The sequence below is a fragment of the Gouania willdenowi genome, chromosome 15, assembly GCF_900634775.1.
Source record: "Gouania willdenowi chromosome 15, fGouWil2.1, whole genome shotgun sequence".
Lineage (NCBI taxonomy): Eukaryota > Metazoa > Chordata > Actinopteri > Blenniiformes > Gobiesocidae > Gouania > Gouania willdenowi.
In genome coordinates, this window is record NC_041058.1 from 7819310 (window position 1) to 7840203 (window position 20894).

General features: G+C 36.3%; 2 protein-coding genes across 6 annotated transcripts in view; one reads left to right on the forward strand and one right to left on the reverse strand.

Annotated features, from left to right (window-relative positions):
• The window catches only part of cep170aa (centrosomal protein 170Aa), a 56123-nt gene extending 50313 nt beyond the window's left edge, over positions 1 to 5810 (reverse strand). For all 5 annotated transcript variants that reach the window (XM_028468677.1, XM_028468673.1, XM_028468675.1 and 2 more), the window contains exon 1: positions 5691 to 5810. The gene's annotated coding sequence lies outside the window, so the exon portion shown is untranslated. The remainder of the gene's footprint in view (positions 1 to 5690) is intronic.
• A 2597-nt stretch (positions 5811 to 8407) lies between these two features.
• On the forward strand, positions 8408 to 18124 carry rtkn2 (rhotekin 2). Its single transcript, XM_028469046.1, has 12 exons — positions 8408 to 8585; positions 10739 to 10938; positions 11019 to 11077; positions 11317 to 11370; positions 11480 to 11597; positions 12568 to 12768; positions 13382 to 13476; positions 14322 to 14428; positions 14942 to 15073; positions 15219 to 15387; positions 15467 to 15574; positions 17058 to 18124. The coding sequence occupies exons 1-12, from the start codon at positions 8451 to 8453 to the stop codon at positions 17744 to 17746; spliced, it is 2067 nt and encodes a 688-aa protein (XP_028324847.1). The 5' UTR covers positions 8408 to 8450; the 3' UTR covers positions 17747 to 18124.
• Positions 18125 to 20894: the final 2770 nt, after the last annotated feature.

Below are 20894 nucleotides of genomic sequence, written 5' to 3' on the forward strand. Positions count from 1 at the left end.
GATATGGAAAACAAGGAAAAAGATTTAAAAAAAATCAATAAATAAATACAGATCCCCAGTGCACCCGTAATGCTCCAAAACAAGGGCCAGAGGATGATGTCGCAACTGTTTACGTGTATAAATCAATTCGAGCTTCTACTTTTTCTTGTTTTTCCCACTGCTGCTCACTCTCTCCTGTTTCTCTTTTCATTCCACCGCCCTTGTTTTTTCACCAGACTGTGCACACACCAGCAGAAGAGTCACCCGGCATAACTTCCTGACTATCAAAACCCTCTTTCATCTAGTATGTCTACAGATACGGCTTCTATATTTAGTCACGGGCTCCAAACATGAACTACAACAACAATTTTTACCAATGTTCTAAAACAAAAAACCCAACAGAGTCTGGTTGTTAAGTTTCACAGTGAGCTAACTGAGTGGACTGAAGTCACTTCCGAAACTTCCTCTTTTACACAATGGACTTTAACCGGACATCTGTCCACAACTTAGGCTGTGTTCGAAATTGCACACTAACGTACTATACACTACAAACTCAATGAGTATACACTATCTACTATACGTATGGTTAGGATGATGAGCGTTCCCACTCAAGTATAATTCCAAATTTCACAAGATTCATTTGAAACCTACAATAAAAAAAACCTGACGCACACTGAGGCTAAATATCGCCTTTGAATCGCCACCTATTGAAAAAACTGAAAGCATTTTAAGCGAGAAAGTGACCAAGTACAATATCAACATGTGGTCATTTGATCCATTAAACTCGCAGAAACAGATTTTATTAGGTCATTTCGGACGCGTGCAACTAACAAAACTTCTGGTTAACTTCAAAACAAAAGCCCTATTTACAAAAGCGCCAAAAAAAAAAAAAACCAATGGAAGACAAGAAGAGATGCTTTTGTTTTGAAAAGGTGATATTTGATTTTTAGCTTGAAGCCGGTGTGACGGTCTGAGTTCACATCGTACTGAGTTCCTCTTAAAATCTCAGTACGTGACTGCTACGTACTGAGATGTACCCGTACTGGGTTATACTGATATAAAAAAATAAAGTTACATTAGGTTAACTGTTTTTTTTTACTGCAATGTATATTATAATCATGTTTTTTTTTATTAAATAAATTGTTTTTTTTCGTATGGAGTTCGTATTATAATCATGTTTTTTCAAACAAGTGCTTTATTTTCATCCAAACAGAATACAAACTGCAATGAATAAATTATAAAACATTTTTAATACAAACTCAATACATGTAATAATAAAAACTGCATAGAATAAATTATAAAACATATTTTTAATACAAACTCAATACACCTCTCCTGCCTCGTATATTGAGCAGTTGTACATTTCTGTACAAGAAAAGGAGCCATTCAGCACACGTCAAATAACATTAGCTTTGAAATTACATTTTTTATCTCAGCACGGCGGAAGTAGAAAAAAGCTAAGCGGAAGTAGCATAATTTCATTTTCCGGTAGTGCTCATAACCGATCTCAGACCGATGTGAACTCAGACCGTGACATCGGTCCCACCGTGCACACTTAAAAAAATGTACCGATATAGTATACATCCTGGTATATCTCGCATACCCATTCTTTTCATAATATCTTATAGAGCTGGGTAATATATCAAGATTTAAGATACAGTATATTGAGTTCTCCATTTTGACAATGTAGAAAATTACATCATCACAAATATACTGTATATTTATTATATAGGACTGGGATAAACGATTATTTTTTAAACAATTAATCTAGTGATTATTTTTTTGAAGCATTGATTAATCTAACGATTCATTTTTTCCAGTTCGATTCAACTCGATTATCTCCCTATTAATTGACTAAAAGTAGAAACTAAAAAAATTCTAAAATGAAAAAAAAAAAAAAAACATGAATTCCTTAACATTGCAATATATGTGTATTGCTCTTCAACTCAAAATTCCAAAATAAAGTTCAAGTAACAATATAAAAGTAGAAAATAATTGATAATTAATTCTTCATTTACATGAAAATAACAACTTTAACAAAAATGTGAGTGGCAGAGTGTATGACTTAAACTCAAAATGCTAATACAGAAAGTGCTTTTCCAACAAAAAATAAACTTTCCTTTTTGCTTAAGAATTGTGTGTGTGTGTTTGTGTGCGTTGCTGCTGCCTTTGCTGCTGATGTCAAGGCGGGTGTTTCCGCCTTGTCGCGTCACCGCAGCATAAAGGACGAGGGTTATGGGGGACAGCTACCTTCAACGAACGAGTGCGTGTCTTCACTGCCTTGCACTTCTGAAACTCGGAGGAGCCACTCGCATTAGTTATTCTCCGGCGCCGCCATTTTTGTTTTGGTCGGACGACGCATCGGCGTGCATATTTTGCGTCAATGTATTTTTTGCATTGACGTCGTCGATTACATCGACGCGTTGTCCCGGCCCTAATGTTATAGCTTATTTTGTATTAAAATCCTAGTTTTAGGAGTCACTGCTTTTGCTACTTCTCAGAACAGCATGGAAAGCATAGTTCGATGAATTGCTGAGTGCGTCTTAACCCAGACCTTCCCCTAAAAAAAGCCACGTTGCAGAACTCACTCACACATGCTGTCCCCTATAGGAGAAAATGCTGAAAGTATCACATGATGCAGCTGTTTGTTAAAAAATGTGCCTATGTGACATTTTTCATTAGCAAATTTAACCCAGAATTGTCTTTTGGGTCAGACTTTATTTGAATTAAAAATATCGTGATATTAGTTTTGGTCCATATCGCCCAGCCCTACTATCTAATTTTGCACAATAAAATGACACATGAGTTTGTTAAAGTTTAAGAAAAATCAACAAAAATGAATGCAAACTACTCTGATCTCAGAGATTTCTATTCTGCCTGGTGTGGACGTTGGTTCTACTTCCTCTCACAAGTGCTCCGAATAAACCTTCCAGTGACACCAACCGCCTGTGGAGCCGAGGAGCCTGCCAGCAAACGCCACATTTGCAAAGAGGAAAAGATAGAAGCACAAACAGAACAGAGCGAGGGAGGAAAAAAGGAAGGAGAAAGACGCAACTATCTGAACTGCTTTGGTATCATCTGCACAGTCTTGTGGCTCGAGCCCAAGAAATTTGAATTCTTTCAGCTGAGGGAGGAGACTGGGAGACGGGAAACATGTAGATGTGGAGCTTTCCATCGCACATTGATTTGTTATGGAAGCTTTAGAAATCACACACAAACTATAGCGACTCATAGCTCTTAAAAATGTGGACAAAATAAATCAAAACCACTAAAAACAAGCTGATATACTGGGATGTCAATGGGGCAATTGGGAAAAAAAGCACAAAGTCTGTGTGGGAAACTGTAAAAAAAAAACAAAAACACAGCTGAGTTTGTTTTTCAAAACCATAATCCTTCTTTATTTACAAGTGCAGCAGCAACTAAAAGGACCGACTATTGTGATTTATTATTATTTTTTTTTAAGTTGTTCCAGTATCGTTATAGCCACTTCAATCTAATGCTTATGAGATGAACCAGCTAACATGTAGAAGTTTCAATAGCAAATTCAGCCCTCAAGATACTAGAAAATTCTATAACTTACACATAATTTTATATTGCACTAATGATATTTATTATTTTAAACTTGCCGCTACTTGTATTAAAACATAACTTTACTATTTTGTACATGAGTAACTTTGGTTTTGTTGTCCATGCAGCATTTAAACAGCATATCTTGTATTGTCACTTTATGTATATAGAAAATAAGTACTGTCTTGCTCATTTCAATAGGATTTTTAGTTTTTTTTTAAAAAAATGAGCCTAACCACCTTTTGTGAAATTATAATGGCCTTGAATGTGTCTGTTTTTTTTGGCTTTTGTCTCTTGAATAATGAATCCCAAGCTTCACAAATATTTTTTAGATGTTCATGGCTGACCTTCCTTAATAGTTTTTCCACTATTGTATGAATTTACATGCTGATTGAAGTCATATTGCAACTGTACTGAAGTCAGTTACTATCATCACATTTAATTTTTGACTAAATGATTGATACGCCATCAGAAAAGAAATATCTCAGGCAATTATTTTAAAGGTTCTTTACATTCAAATCATTTTTTAGACATATTTTAAAAGTACATTTCAAGCAGTTGATGCTTAACTTGCTAATTGATGCCTTATTACAGTAGTTCTCAACCTTTTCAGCCTGCAACCCCAAAATAAAGCTTCCAGAGACCCCCACTGTACCTAAAGGTAAGTTGAACACAAACATTAACATTAGCGACAGGGCCATCTATAAGGGGGAATAAATCCATAAATAATATATAAGGTTATCCAGGAAGTTTATGATTATTTGCGCCATAGTATATAGTCATCTTAAAGATGTAAATCCTTGTTTTAATCAGAAATAAAAATGGGTTAAAAGTAACCAAAAATGGTGGAAAAGGTGGTGAAATGGGGATTTTAGAAAACTACAGAAATTGGCTAAAAGTTGCACATTAGAGTGGGCAAAAATAGACGGGAAAAAGTGGTAAAAATGGTTCAAAGTGTGTCAATAATGGAACAAACAGTAGGAACAAATTAGTTAAAACTGGCAAATAATGGGCATGACAAATGGTGAATGTGGGTAAATTGGCAAAAAAATTGAGCATTGAATATGGTGAAAAGAGGTTAAAAGTGACAATAATGGGACAACATAATGTGAAAAGTGGTGGAAAGGGTTTATAAGTGCAGAAAATGACTTGAAAGTGGGAAAAATGTGAAGTAGTGACAGAAATGCTGCAAAAATGCATTAAAAGGTGCGAAAATGTGGTGAGAAAAAAGTGATGAAAATAGGTTAAAATATGACAAGTTTGTTAAAATTGCAGGAAAAAAAAGAAGCTAAAAATGGGCTTGAATTGTTCAAAACATTAATATCATGTGGCGACCCCTTCCAACGTCTCACGACCCCAAGGTTGAGAACCCCTGCCTTATTATTATTATACAATTAATACATCATTCAGCTAAATAAATGTATTTGTATGAGTTTTAATTCATGTGATATGATGATGCTAGCTCAAATCGAAGTCCACACAAAGGGAGCTAGTACATGAGGGCCAGCTACATCTAGTCCACAACAACAAAGGAGAAAGAAGAAAAAGGTCCAACACTAGGAAACGCTGCGGTGCATAGAGTCAAATAGAATCATCTCCCCGACATGTAGCGTTCACACGTTCACAGACAGAGAAAAGACGAGGCTGAGATAAACAAAGCGCTGAATGTGAGCGACCTTCATTGATGTGCATCTCAGAGCGTCTGTGGACAGCAGGAGGATGCAAAGCACAGGGTAGAATGTAGGTCAGTGGGTAAACAGAGGCAGAAAGAGGACAAATGTGGTTTTAATAAAAGGAGAAACCGAAGACATGGAGCTTTTTTAAAGGCTGAGCAGGTCAGTTTTTTGGTCATGCTGTTGATCACAATAGCAGCATCCACAGAGCCACTAGCAGGCAGTGCTGTACGTGTGTTCATCCGATCATTTTAACCGACACAAGCCAAGATTTACTGGTTTTTTTTCCCCCTTTCCCTCAAACCAAAAAAAAAAGAATAGCAATAATCCAAATGATTTCCCACCAGCGCTGACATCATTAGATGTGCAGCAAACCAAACACGTCCACCTGATTGTCTCCGTCTAATAAACAAACGTTGAGGCAGTAGCATTGAACGTAGATGAATATAGAATAATATAAGGCGCACTTACCCGCTGCTTTCCGCTGATAAAGGTGCGTGTTGGGGTGTGTGTGTGTGTGTGTGTGTGTGTAGCCCAGCCCTGGTTTCCACACTGCGGCCCTCTGTCTCTCTCCGCCCTCCCGGTGCTTCGCATTAAAGCATTGAGCGCACACAGATGCTCAAAATACCGGATACACCGCGCGCCTATTCCGGGCGTAGATTTCAAAATAAAACCAGAGCACTGCAGAAAGCGGCACTAACCAGGGTTTGGGGTAAATTAAAATTTTCAATTACAGTTACATGTTCAATTATCGATGTTCAGTTAAAATTTAATGACAACTACAATTAACAGCATTTTTAATACATTACAATTATTTTGTATCCTCAAAGTCAATTGCAATTATATTCTCAATTACAATTAAGCCCAATAAAAGTTAACAGTTAGCTCTTTTACGATAACGGGTCCAAAATCAGCTATAAAATACACTAAAAACAAACCTACTGGTGACCTTGTTAGGCTTCTTAATCAATGGAAATATTTTTAAAAGTGGAAAATATGAGAAATATTGATATGAAGCATATTTTAATAGTTAACTACATGTGTTGAACAGTACATAGAACTGTAAAAAGGTTCCCCAGTTTTGTGTTAAATTACAAATGACACTTTTGATAGAATTTTCATGGCATTTACAATTACAAAGTCAATTATCTGAATTTAATTTCAATTCAATTATGATTACAACAGCAACAGATTTTTTGCAATTACGCCATAATTGTAGTTAATCAATTACAATTATAATTGATTATCCATTTTTTTAGGTCACAAAAAATGTCCAAGAAGTTGGGAAAACTTAGCAGCAGGTTTAGAGTGAATACATTTATAATTATCTTTGAATAGTTTTAACTCATTAAAAAATATGACAAACGTGGCTTTATTTAAAATAAAAATAATAATAAAAAAAAAAAAAATCAACATTTATGATTTTTTTTTTTTTTTTGCCAAAATAAAAAAAAAAAAAAAAAAAAAAAACAAAAAAGAAAAGAAAACAACTTCACTTTTATTCTTAATATTTAAACCACATTTAATATGACCAAACTCAAGTTCTGGAAGTCAAAATCCACAAAGTATTTGTATGTTCACATTCAAAAAACAAATTTTCAACAGTCGAGAGAGAAATTACACGAAAAAACAGAGATGGAGGTAAAGTGCTTGTTATCACTATAGAAACCCTGACTAATGGATTAGTCAGTGCTTTTTCATTTTCAAAATTCACCTTTTAATGTTGAGAGTACCAACGTCATTTCCGCTGTTTGAAGGTAGCCATGTGGCTTGACGCAGCTTCTCCTCTCCGCGCATGCGTCGACACTTCCAGGCCAGCACGCTGCTTCCAACGCTGTCAGCCTCAGCCTCACCGGGCTGAGAGGAGAGGAGAGGGCGGGTTTCCTGGACGCTCTGCTCCGGTTCCGGCTCTTTATTAACTGCACCACCACCATCTGGACCGAACTGCTGGTCGCAGCAAACTGATGATTTACAATAAGTGTAAAATTATTCTCAAAATGTAATATTCAACAACTGAGATCATCTAGTATGTTGGATATGGGGGAGGAAGCAGGTAAACCGCCTCACAAAGATGGAGAGAACATCTAAACTCTCAGGTTTACATCCCAAGAATCGAAACTATAGGGAAATGCTAACTCATTATTTGTAGAAATAATTAAAGTGCATTTGTATTATATATATATAACAGAAAACAAAGACATGTTTTTGATGTTGGATGTGAATTAAGTCAAATTGTTGATACAAGTTTGTAAAACATTAATATGTGTGGATGGATAGGAGTAATTTATCCTTTAAATTCCGTTGTCTAAATGGGCCAAAACAGAACCTAAAATTACAGTATTTAACAACGAAATAAAACATTACCTCAACGTACTACAAGATAGTAAAAACAAGAAAGCCATAAAAAAAAAAAACTTTGTCATTTATAATGTAATGCAAATTGAATGCTATGTTGTAGCAATAATACATTATAATATAATTATTATTGGAATATGATGGAAAAATGGCAGAAGTGGGAGGAATGTAGCAGAAATGAATTAAAGGGAGCAAAAATTTGGCGAGAAAAAGTGATGAAAATGGGTTAAAATATAGCAAGTTTGGTATAGTTCCAGAAAAATGGTAAATAAATAAATCAAAAATAGGCTCAAATTATATATATATTATAATAATATTAGTTTCTTAAAGGCATCTGACGACCCCCTCCCAGTGTATAGCTGAGGTATTAACTTAAAAAAAATAAATACTTTGTCAATTTTGTACTGTATGATCTCTGTGTTTGCATAATATCTGTATATAAGTGTAAATATATGCATAATTTTTATATGCTATATTCTACTTCTGTTATAACAAGAAGGTAATATGTTTCTATATATGCGTCAATAAAATCATTGTTGCCTGCTGTGATGACGCAATGACGTTCACTCTCGCCTGACGTGAAGCACTAGATTTGTTGCATTGAAGGGGCCGCTAGACTTGTCTGAACGTTACATCCGCTTTCCCAATCTTATTTAGAAAACCATTATTACAGTTAGAGTTGTTCTGACACGTTTTTGAGAATTAATATTAATATTTGTATTTTCTTTATTTATTTGCCTCAATACAACACATTGTATTGTTTTTATGAGTTTTTTTTTTTTTGGAGTTTAAAAATGACGGTAGACGCTGTGCATCAAATCGAGCCAACCCCGTCCGTTAGCAGCAGCAGCAGCTTCCAGCGAATGGAAAGACAACATGGACGAGCAGCGGGACGTTCAAACATCCGAGCGAAACGACAACAATTACGCTGTTTTATCCTCCAACTCTGCGATGGCGATGGAGATTAAACGGAAGAAAATACGACAGAGTGCCATATTTCACCAAACAGAGGTACAAACGGAAAGTTAAAGTACATGAAAAGGGCGGAGTTTATTTTTACCTGCACCGACTCCTAATGACAGCTAAGTTTACGTCGCAAAATGCGTTAATATTACCATAAACAAGACATCACTAGACTTGGTTTTTGCACATTTATCTCGTGAACACGTTATACGAAACGTCACATAAATCCTACAACATTCAAATCTAAAAAAAAATAAAAAATGTTTTCCCCCCGACGGGGTAATGGGTCTTTTGGTTAGCCCGTTTACTAGTGACTGAATCTTCTGGTTAATTAACTAAAACAACTAACCTATTGTAAAAGTAATGCTGTAGGACCCAAATTAGATTTATTGCATTTTCATTTTCATGTATAAACCCATGAGCTTCAAACATTACAGTCCTAGTCAGTTTGAGGCTACTTAGTTGGTCACTAGTTAGCATTGAAACCGCTCGAGCCACAACACTGGTCATGTGATATGGGTGTTTTCTCCTTGAACGCATTGTTCCTGAAACTGAGCTGGAAAATGCGTGAATGTTGTCCTTTCTTTTCCTTTAACCTCTTTCACACTGTCACTTAAATGTACATGCACTATTTAATTTAAATGTTCACCTGCACTCCTATCCTATTATTATTATCTTGTCATATTATCCTATTTAGTTTTGCACATATTAGTCTTTAACTACTGATTATATATTTTTGTAGTTGATTGTTATTATTTAATGTTTACATTGTTAGAGAGAGCACAGTTCACCAAGTCAAATTCCTCGTGTGTATAACATACATGGCCATTAAAGTTGATTCTGAACATCTTCACACGATCAAACCATAAATGACACTACATTTTACAGGTTATGAACCTGTTGCACATATGATGGTTTTCTATTTCTAAGAAGCCACATTGTGCATAACAACTGAGTTGTTACTATGGAGAATGTTGATGTTTTTACACGTATAACAAATCATACATGCTCCTCCCATTTAAATAATAGGAAGTAATACATTCATATTTGAGGATTTTAGTGAATTCAACCTATTTTATAATGTCAAAAAGCTATACAGCAAATACAGTTTATTAACCAGTTGTTGCTTTCCTAGTTTAATTTGTAGACTATAGTAAATAATCAGAACGAGTCCTACGTTATGAATTTTCGAACAATTTAAAAAGGTAGTTTTTTCAATTTTAAGCATGCACTTAATATTTAGTCCATAACACACACAATAACTTCTGCATTCTTTTACACAAGATTAAGTTGTTGATCTATATCTTCCTAACATTGTACTGAGGTCTTTTTCTCCCTTCATTTACAGTATAGAGTTAGAAATTTATATCAAACATCACAATTTTTCATTTAAACCACAAATGTTTTATTTTGACAGCGCTTTGAGATGACTTTTGTTGTATTTGGCACTATATAAATAAAGTTGAATTGAATATTTTGGCTAAAATCAAAACAGTTCTGCCTCTTTTGGAGAACACCTTCCATGTTTCCATTGTACATCTATGCCAGAGATGTGCAACTTTTATCACAGCAGGGGCCATAATAACTATTGTCTCTCCAAGGGCCACATTATCAACATTCATGTCAGCATTTAGAATGACTGACATGAGCATTAACACAGAAAAGATCAAAGTGTTTGTTTTTAAACATATTTTTCAAGTAATTTTGTGTATTTTAGTAACCATTTTTGTATATTCTGCTATCTTTTGTCGTATTTTTGTGTGTTAAGGTTGGTGGTCCACGCATAATTAGACCGTGGACCACATGTGGCCCCAGGGCCACCAGTTGCCCATGTCTGATCTATGCCATCAAACTTTTAAGATCATGCTTTGTTAGCGTTTGATGTCTGCATGCCTCATTTCTCTTTTCAGCAAGTGAAGATGCTTTTGCTTAATATTTTAGATAACTTAAATACTTTTAAAGAAGTTGCAAAAAGAAATAAATCATATCCAACAAATTAAAAAAAACAAAGATGTCAGTTCTAATTTATTGAATGTCTGATCAAGGCATAAAAACTCAGATGTTGCAGTAACTAATTACACAGTAACTCATTTTTGTTCCCCTAACATGCATTGTAGCATCATCATAATCACATTACCACAATGTATATTGTTTTAACCATGGTAATAAATGTCTTCCATCTGTGCTGTGTGTCTGTGAAGAACACCAACATACAGGAGAAGCTTGACTTTGAAATGCGAATGCGAGATGGCGCCTACAAGCTGCTACTTGCGTGCACTAAGAGAGAACAAGTTCTGAACGCCTCCAAGAACCTGATGACGTGTAATACCAGGATCAAGGCTTACCTCAACACACTGCAGAGGAACAAAGAGGAGCAAGGCATGATGGGAAAGGATGGAGGGTAAGAATTTCTCATTTACACAGCACACAAATGTTTAATCTACTTCAGTATTGTCATGGTGGATTTTCATTTTAACGCAGGATTTTAGACCCATCTTCAGACTACCGGATGCCGTGTAATGGGACAGTAGCTGTGTCGGGTAAGAATTTTCACATATTTGGTCAAAAATACTTTCCCCCAAACTTATTAAAAATATTTAGCATTCCGTTGAAGTCTTTAAGAAACTTAAAGTTTCTGGACAAAAAAAAAAATATATATATATATCTTTTTTAATATTTTTCATTCAGCATTTATTTTCCTATTCTTCACTACAACACACATGAGGTTTTATGAATATTGCTTCACTTCAGTATTTAATTCTTTCCTTTTCTGATTTAGGATTGCGCATCCCGTTGTTATGGAAAGATTCAGACCACTTTAATGACAAAGGAAGTAAGTTCCTCTTTAATCTGATTTTAACAGACTATTTTAGATTGACTTAACTTGAGTTTAATCTGTGTAAAGTTGTTTTTCTCACTTGTACTCGTGCTTGTTTTTTCAGGCTCTCGTCGAGTGGCTTTGTTCTGTGTGATGCAGATCGGATCAGAGGTGTTTGACACAGAGATGGTGGTGGTGGACAGATCCATCACTGATGTCTGCTTTGAAGGACTCACCATCTTGTGAGTCTTTTCTCTCTATGTCTGTCACTCATTTTCTGGTCAGAAATGTTTCCACTAATAAAAAAACAAAAAGATAGATTTATCCATTCCCATTGGTGTAAATTGGGTGTTACATACATTTTACAAGCTTCTTGTAAACAGTAGATACTTTTATTATATTTTGAAATTACATTTCAAAGGCAAATATTTTACAATTTTCAGTTAAATAAAATAATGTTGAGTTTGAGGTCATCCGTTTATCTTTTTCTGTTTGCTTTTTATTTTATTCGTCTGTGAACACCAACTCAGGTGACAATGCAATAAAAGACTGTGCTCTCAGTGCTTTCTAGTTAATCATTTTTCTCAAAAAGGAAAAATGGAACTTTGTAATTCCCACCACTAAATTTTACTAAAATATTAACCCCAACAAGGATAGTTTTATTTTGTAAAATTCACTCCTTGATTGGTTTCAAACAGCAGGTATCAGACTTGGTATTTACTTCAAAAAGTGAGAACATTGAAGTTTTTAGGGAGTTTTAAAAGAAGAAACTTTTTAAATTTCATCATAGAATGTTGGTTGGCAAGACTTGTATTTAGAAGGTGTAAGTAGCTTATTGCATTCACTGAAAAAGAAAAAAAAAAATAACATGGTTTTTCTGAATTGATGAGATAAAAAATAAGTAAAGAACATTGGCCCTGTTTTTCTCTTTATATATATATATATATATATATATATATATTTATTTTTGCTTTTTCTAAGTTGAAATAAGTTTTTAAAGGAAATTTAGAAAAAAACAAAATATTTCCTTGAAAAACAGGGCATTTTTATTTTTTAATTTACTTATTTTTATCTCATCAACTCAGACAAACCTAAACTTTTTTCTTAACGGAACGCAATAAGCTTCTGTAATTTCCCACCTGTATTTATAATTAGTAATTATTAGTCTCAGGTGCGGCAGAGCCTTCATTGTTTTATCTTTTACCTTTTTAGTAAAGAAGCAGCTCCACAGTTCAAGCTGCGGGTGGAGCTGTGGAGCTGCGCCCTGGATGATGAGCCCATGTCGGCAAAGACGCCAAAGAAACTGGCCAAGAAGCTGCGGAGCTCCTTTGGAAAATCCTCTGGAAAGAAAGTGTGCCATCTGCTGGACACTCCAGACCCTGACACCTTCCTGCACCACAACCCACTCCCTCCGTATGGATCAGGTTTCCTTTATCCCATAAAATCTGCCACGTTTAGCATTTGTGTAATTTGTGCGCTAACTCTGGGAGTCTGCTATGACTTATTACTGGGACAATGGGAGTAGCTGGAGGCTTGGATAGAGTTTAGTAAACAAATTACTCTGAGTAAGGTTATAAATAATTGAGTTAAACCAATATTTGTTCTGATCAGTACTGATACATCTGGCCTGCAGCAGACATTCATAGTTTTGTTTTTCATTCTAATGCCAGTAAATAAAGTATTTTACTAGGAAAGCTATTGTTTTGAATGCACACATAAGTAAATCGTTTGCATTTAAGAACAAAAGGCTCACCTAAAAGCGTATGAAGAGAAACTTTCCAAGCTGCACATCTGCAAGTGATGCACACCACCTGTGCCTGTTAAAGAAGGAAATCATTTACTCATCTAAAATGGATTGTGCGTATATTTCAGTGTTGCACAGCCAGTTTCTTTGTATATCGTGATTTATCGTTAATCTAATTGATTTACAGTAGTTATTGTTGTTATATATCTGCCAGTGATGGAAAATAAAGCATACCTCATGCCTGCAGAATACTAAAATGTGTGTTTTCCCCTCCTGTAATAGTGGGGCCAGATACAGCCTGCTGGCCTACACAACCTTGTGTCTCTCGGAGGCTGAAGGCAATTTTCTGTCCCACTCTCTCATTGTCCTCCAAAGCGGTAAGAATGAAAAGCACAGAAATGTAATATCCAATAATTTTAAAGGGATTATGTTGGTTTTTTTTTCTTCTTCAGCTTCTGGCTCCATTCAACATTAGGGTAATGATTTAATGTTGATAGACCAAACGAAACCAAAATTTAAGCAGAGGTTCGTAGTGATTAAAGTTTACCTAGGATTATCTCACCTTCCCTTTCCATGGGAGACAACGTGAATAAGAAATGACAGGAAACTGAATCAGACTAGCAACTTTTTTGGTTATAAATATTTAGATTACATTGTTTACATGAAGCCAGGGTTGGGGTCAATTATGATCGTGTAATTGATTATCACAATTATGAGGTATTTATAATTGTATTCAGATAATAGACTTTGTAATTAACATGGAAATTATTTAAAAACTGTCATTTACAATTTAGTTGGAAATAATGTTACAGTTCTATAGCGCGCACACAATTAATAAAATAGTGTATTTCACAGCTGATTTAAGACATGGGTCAAAATTAAACCGTTATCATAAGAGATGCTAACAGAAAGCTAACACAAGAGGAAGGTTACGTTTTATGGGGTCATTTATTTCAGGCTCAGTAATTGTGATTAATTGAATTTGAACTGTAGTAAATGAGAATGTAATTGTCTTTCAGAAAAAATGGCCATTTTTATTGTAATTGGGAAAATGCTGGTCTTCGTAATCTTAATAGAGTTGTAATTGAATATGAAAAATTGAAGATGTAATGTAATTGACCCGAATCCTGCTTGAAGCATACATGTTAAGTTTACTGAAAGTTAATACATACTGTACATGCTGTTATTAGTGTTTGATTTCGTATTTTCCTCTTCCCCACAGCTGATTGGTCGTCATGGCTCCCGCTTTATGGAAACCTCTGCTGCCGATTGGTGGCCCAGCCTCTCTGCATGACCCAGAGCATGATGACTGGTTACCTGAGCCAGAGGGTGAGTAGATGGAGGTTATTATCGGGCGGTCTCGAGGACACGTGTCAAAGTCAAGGCTCGGGGGCCAAATCCGGCCCATCAGAGCATCAGAGTTGGCCCTCAGGAGAAAGTGAAAATGACAGAAAACATGAATAAATGTGTGAATTATCAAATAATTCAGTTTTGTTGTTAAAACAACTCTAAATTTTTCCCAAATCCTGCAATTCTTTCAAAATTTTTCCACAAAATCTCCCCAAATTAAATAAAAATTGGTCAAAAAAATAAAGGACATTTGAGTGTTGTCACTTATTGCTTGGATATTGTTGATGCCTTTCATACTTTATAAATGATTTTTAACTGGAAGTGCAAACTTGGGCACATTAATGTTGAAATGGTTTGTTTTCCCGCCTAAAACCTGCGGCCCACTTGTGATTAATCTGGTCCGTGTTTGGCCCTTGAACTAAAATGAGTTCTAGGAGGTTTTCCTATTGAGTTTTTTTTTTTAATGTGTTCTTTTTTCTTTTTGATTTTCAGCAAAGTGTGGAGGGGATAAACCACTGCTGTAGTCTTTATTGTGTGCTCAGTGCTGGTTTCTTATCTTGTTACTTCACCCAAGAAGAGGTTGTGGCCAAAGTGCAGCCCACTCTCAAAGTACCTGTGAATAAGGTGAGAGATCTACTTTTTTAACTGCACTACCAAAAAATAAATGCTACCGAAATCTTCCTTTCATATTTTCATGCGTTTAGTTATGATTTAAGTTTAAGTCCCATTTTTTAGCTTCTGTTGAGATTTTAGCATCGATTCCCTGCAGGACACGCGGATCCGTCTGATGGTGAAAGAGTCCGCGGGCCACAAATCACAGAGCCTGTGCGTCATCAACCCCTCAGCCCAGGGATCAGAGACTGTCCATTTCACCGCTGACACCAGCAACTACCTGGAGGTTTGGGTTGATGCTCTCCATCAACACCTCTATGATCAGAGTGAGTCAGCAGTTTATCCGATGTGTTAGGCTGCAACAATATTTAGCTGAAAATCGTTATTCCCTTGTTTACCATCAAGGCCAGTGGCTTCACTGCTGCAACCAGTTAATGGAGATCGAAGTCACGTCACCACGGAAACCATCGCTTTTCCTCACCAAGCAGGCTGACTCTGTTTACAATGACCTGAGTGAGTACTAAACTGATGACTAAATGAGCCCAGTTAGAGCCTGATATGTAACAACGACCCGGAATGTAACAAAACCCCAGTTATTAAAAAGGAAGAATTGTAATAACTTCTTTAGTTATTGTTTTTTTTAGGCTAACAGTTTGAGATTCTATTTTTAGGGCCCCAAATAATTGAGAACTTGATTTCTCATGGACATTCAAATCAGAGGCCAAACAGAAACAATGTTGTCACAATAATCTATTCTGTTACGTCCCCCTCTAGGAAGTTTTGTCAAAAGGCTTGAGGGGCCGCAACATAGGCAAAGTTCTTAAAAAGTAGCAACAGAATCAAAAATAACTCAAAGTAACAAAAGAGACTGGAGACCCTCGCTAAACTGAACAAAAGTAGGGAGGACACTGGGCCAATCCTATATGGTCTAGAGGGTGGACTCAGCGTCCACCCTCTAGACCAGTGGTTCCCAGCCTTTCCAGCCCACGACCCCCAGAATAAGGTACCAAAGAACGGGGACCCCACTGTACATGAAGAGGGTTGAACACAGACATGAACATTGAAGAACAGTCATGTGGTGGAAAAGATGGTAAAATAGGATTTTAAAAGCCACAGAAGTTGGTTAAAAGTGGCAAATTAGAGTGGTACACAGAAAAAGTGGTAAAAAGGCTTCAAAGTGTCAATATTGGCTTAAAAAGTAGGAACCCTTAGTTTAAACTAGCAAATAATGGGCATGAAAAATCATTATTGTGCTCAAATTGGCAAAAATAAGCATGAAATATGGTTAAAAGTGACAATAATGGGTCAACATGTGACATTAGGTGGGAAAAGTGGTGGAAAGGGTTTAAAAGTGCTGAAAATATCTTGGAAAGAAGAAAAAATGTGCAGAAAAGGAATTGAAATTTGATGAAGTGGCAGAAATTGGAGTAATGTCACAAAAATGCAATAAAAGGAGCAAAAATATGGCAAGAAAAAGCGATGAAAATAGGTTAAAATATGGAAAGTTTAGTGTAGTTTCAGAAAAAGGGTAAAAATAAGCAAAAATGGGCTCAAATTGTTAAAGGCATCCCTGCCAGTGTCTCACGGCCCAAAATGGGGTCTCGACCCCAAGGTTGAGAACCCCTGCTCTAGACAAGCCACTAAATTTAAACTCACAATCATCAAGTGGGGCGCAGAACAAACTCTCCCCACATGTCTTTCGATGGTGTTGCGTCTCCTCGCCTCTGGTCCTCTCAGCCTTTTTATAACAGCTCCTCCTCCCTCTCCACCTGATTACTGATCTGTATCAGGTGTGTTAGGTGAGAGGGGGGCAGGGCAGGCTCAGAGGCCAGGAGGCAGCAGCTGTAACATGGATAAATGGCGAAGAAAGACATGTTATTATATTACATTTTGCATGAAGTGTTTAATGGTGCTTTCACATTGGAGAACTCAAGACTCTAAATACATTTGTTTGTTTGACATATATCAAGTAGCTTTCTGTTATTCTTTCGTACAGGTATTAATTCTCCTGGCAAGTTTGAGAGCATCACTGATATCATCCACAACAAAATCGAGGAGACAGGAGGCAGCTTCCTGATTGGCCAGGACAAAGAGAGGGAAGTCCCTGATTGGTCGTCTCTTTTTGACGGCGCTCATTCAGCAGTTGTGCAAAAAAGTGTTCTCTCCATCTCCAAGACCTCCACCCCTTATTCAAGCCCCATCCTCAGCACCAACTTGACCCCCCTGAGCAACAAAAAACGCCGTGCACCCCCTCCTCCCACTGACAGAGAGCCGTACACTCACACTCCTAAAGCCCGACCGTCCCGACCCCCTCCTCCGGCTTCCCTCCTCCTCCAACCTCTCCCATCGTACCAGGAGAAGGAGAACACTTCCCGTCCAGCGACCAGGTCCAAGACGGGCCGACCGTCTCTGGACGCCAAGTTCTCCGCCATCATCCAGCAGCTCCAGAGGAACAACGCCGGAGGAGCCCCAGCGCTTACCCGAAAACACGCCCCGCTGGGGGTCCTGGAGGTGCAGCCTGAAGGTCAGACCCAACCTCTGGATTATCAGAACCACTTCACACACACCCCTGAGACCACCGCAGATCATGGCTTTGTTAGAGGCAGTCATAACGGCCCAGGTCCTGCTCCTCCACCACAAAGTAAACTCAGGAAGTCTTTTAGAGAGAGGATGAACCTAAAATGATGTAACTCCAGTGTTCATTGATACTATATTAAAACTAAACTAAAGGAACTTTACCACTAATGCAAAACACTAAAACTAACCATTACATAATATCATAACATGATACAACATAAGAGAAGAGTAAACTTCTCTCATTCCTTTGGGCTTTACTTCTGTCCGTCTTGTTTTTCCCAAGAAAGAACTTTAGAACAATACATTTAACATTGTTTTATGTAAGAGAAATGATTAAAAATGAAATAATGAATAACAACACACTTCTTTATTAATCTAAAAGTTACGTTATGAGTACTTAATATTGATGTAAGCTTTTAACAAAACACTGCCCCTAGCAACTAAAATGAACCATTTTTGTATTTGTTTCATAGTTTTGAAATTGTATTTCTCAAATAAAGGGGGATTTTTAAAAATTAGTTTCTAATGTGCAAATCATCTTTTTTTTTTTTAAAAAAGCACATTTCCCAACAACTTGATGTCTTCATAGTATGTTAAGTTTTCATTTATTCAGACAAAGGTTTCTTAGGAAATCCGCTTTGATCTGCCAGTCTTCGTCAGAGGCGTCTGCTGATCGCTACACGGAAGTCAAGAAAACTCCAAAGGATACATCAAAGGCAAAGACAAAGACTGGCAGTTGACAGTGAAACATGTCAGGAGATCAGTGTGACAAACAGCTGTCTGAATAAATGAAACCTTAACATACTATACAAAAAGAATGTTGTTGGAATTGATTTCTTCATTCCTAATCATTACAGCCTGAGCTCCAATCGACAGCTCATATCGTAAAATCAAATATTGTATTGATACACTTCCTGCCCCGCATGCCATTCATTAAAGTTCTCATGTGCGACTAAACCCCACAGATGAAATTGAAAGCTTTAGCTGCTCCATCATCAATCCCCACTAAAATGGAAAAGGCTTATTCCCCTCCGCTCCGTCACGGGAACACGCTTCACAGAAAAAGCCTTTTTTTATTTTTTATTTTTTTCATTTTTACAAAAGCACTCCGATTGAAATTGATCCATAGGCCAACGTGTGGGCGAGTCATTTCTTCAGGGACTATTGACTCATTCTAGTTACCGTGACGACTTTATGACCACTATCGCTAACTTTTAAAAGACCCCGATTTTTAGGAGCGATAGCAGCGAGCACTTCATATAACCCCCCCTTTCCTGCTGAGGTCTCAATAATCAAGTGACCTTGGTGGTTTTTTTGTTTTTATTCTATTCAACATCATTTACTAGAGCTGCCAATAAAAGCAAGGAATATTGCTGAATAAATGAGTCTTTTGAGCCGCAAAAAAAAAAAAAAATGAATGTCCTCTGTATGTTTTGAACAAATCAATACCTTCAGTCTCTAAATATTTCAGCCACTTTGCATTATTGTGTGGAGGAAAAAGCTTTATGATTACACTGTGTACAAATCTTCTCTTTTTCTGAAATTGCCTGCAAAGGTATACAGTAAAGACTGTTTTTTGTCTCACATTTAAATTACTCTGTTGTTTAAGATTGAAACGTACATCTAGCAGTAGCGTAAGTAAGTGGATTGAAAAGAGAATCTATTAGATTTGCAGGAGGACTGCATTGCAGTAAAAAGGGAATGCTGCTCAGACCATTCTTATGTTTCACTAATGTAGTAAAGTCTCTTTTTATCCTGTAGCGCTGCATCATTGCACCCTGATGGTTATTTATTAAGCAGTGCTAGTAGCACTGTGCTACTCCACGTTGTATAATACTAAATAAATTCCTCTTCTGTATCTTTTATTGTCATCTTGGCCAGTTTCAGGATAAATCAGGGTTTTCCAACCTAGGGATAGCCTGGAAATAAAATGGGGTCAGCTGAAATGTCTAATAATAATAAAATACATTTTAAAAAATTGGCATTAAAATTACATTTTAAAAATGAAAAAAAAATGTTTAGTTTTTTAAATTAAAAAAACAATACGTAATATTGGCGACCCAGCAACTTTTTTTTCTCTAAAATTATTTTCTGATCATGTTTGTGTAGCCAGTATTAATGCACAAAGTGACAAGATGCACCAGTGAAAGTACAGAATACAGTTTGAGATTGTGTGTGGTGTTGTAATTTGAATAATAATTTAAGCTCTTTGAGCTTTCTGCTTCTTCCTGCACTGTACATCTATTTCTGTAATATTACCAGTATGTATAGTTTTTTTTTATTGTACAAAACAGACAAAATCCATTAATTCTGTAAAAAAATGTAATTTTAATCAGTAATACTTTTTTTATTATATTATTACTAGACATTTCAGTCAACCCCATTTTATTTCCAGGTGACCCCACATGGGGTCCCGACCTCAAGGTTGAAAAACCTCACCCTAATGTGAATATAGCTAAACTCAAATGATATCTATATTTTTCTGACAGTTAATCTTTTTAATTATGAATGTAAATTTGTTTTAATGTTTCTTGTTTTTAGACATTTAATGCCACTCAGTTGATGTAAAGTGCACATTAATCTTTAGCGCAGTGTAATTTGTGTATAGTGCAATGTAAAAATGTTGTAGTTATCTTTTCTAAATGTGCAATTTTTCCCTTCAGTCTGTGTCGTCCTGGGAGCCAAATGTTTGTTTTTCTTTTATGGAACGATTGCTGATCTGCAATAAAACAGCCTAACCTTCTTTTCCTGGTGAGGCAGCTTTATTTTATTTTTTTTGCTGAGCTCGGATGTATTACGGGAATATTTTTCATGTTAAAGGTTTACCAGAGGGTGGCAATAAAAATGTTAAGAACTGCTTTTATTGCAGCCCAGAACACATCTCAGTGAGAGACACACACACACACACACACTTTTCTCTGCTGCAGTAAACACTAGAGAGGCTTCTTTTGGCTTTGAGCCCAGATGTTGCCTGTTGTGAATATTAAGGCGAATGGAATCTCTTTACTGGAGAAGGACTATTACAATAATAAAACCCCGTCTACACAATATTTACTCAAAGAAATAAGAAAACTCTATTATTGTGAATTGTAAATGCACTGCTGTGCTGATGAATATTTATTCAAACCTCACTATTTACTTAAAGAACACGACTGTCAAAGCATGTATGAATAGTAAAATATTTTTTAATTAAATATACAGGAGCTCATATCATACAAAATGTCTTTATTTCTGTCTTGCTTGCCAGCTGGGTGAT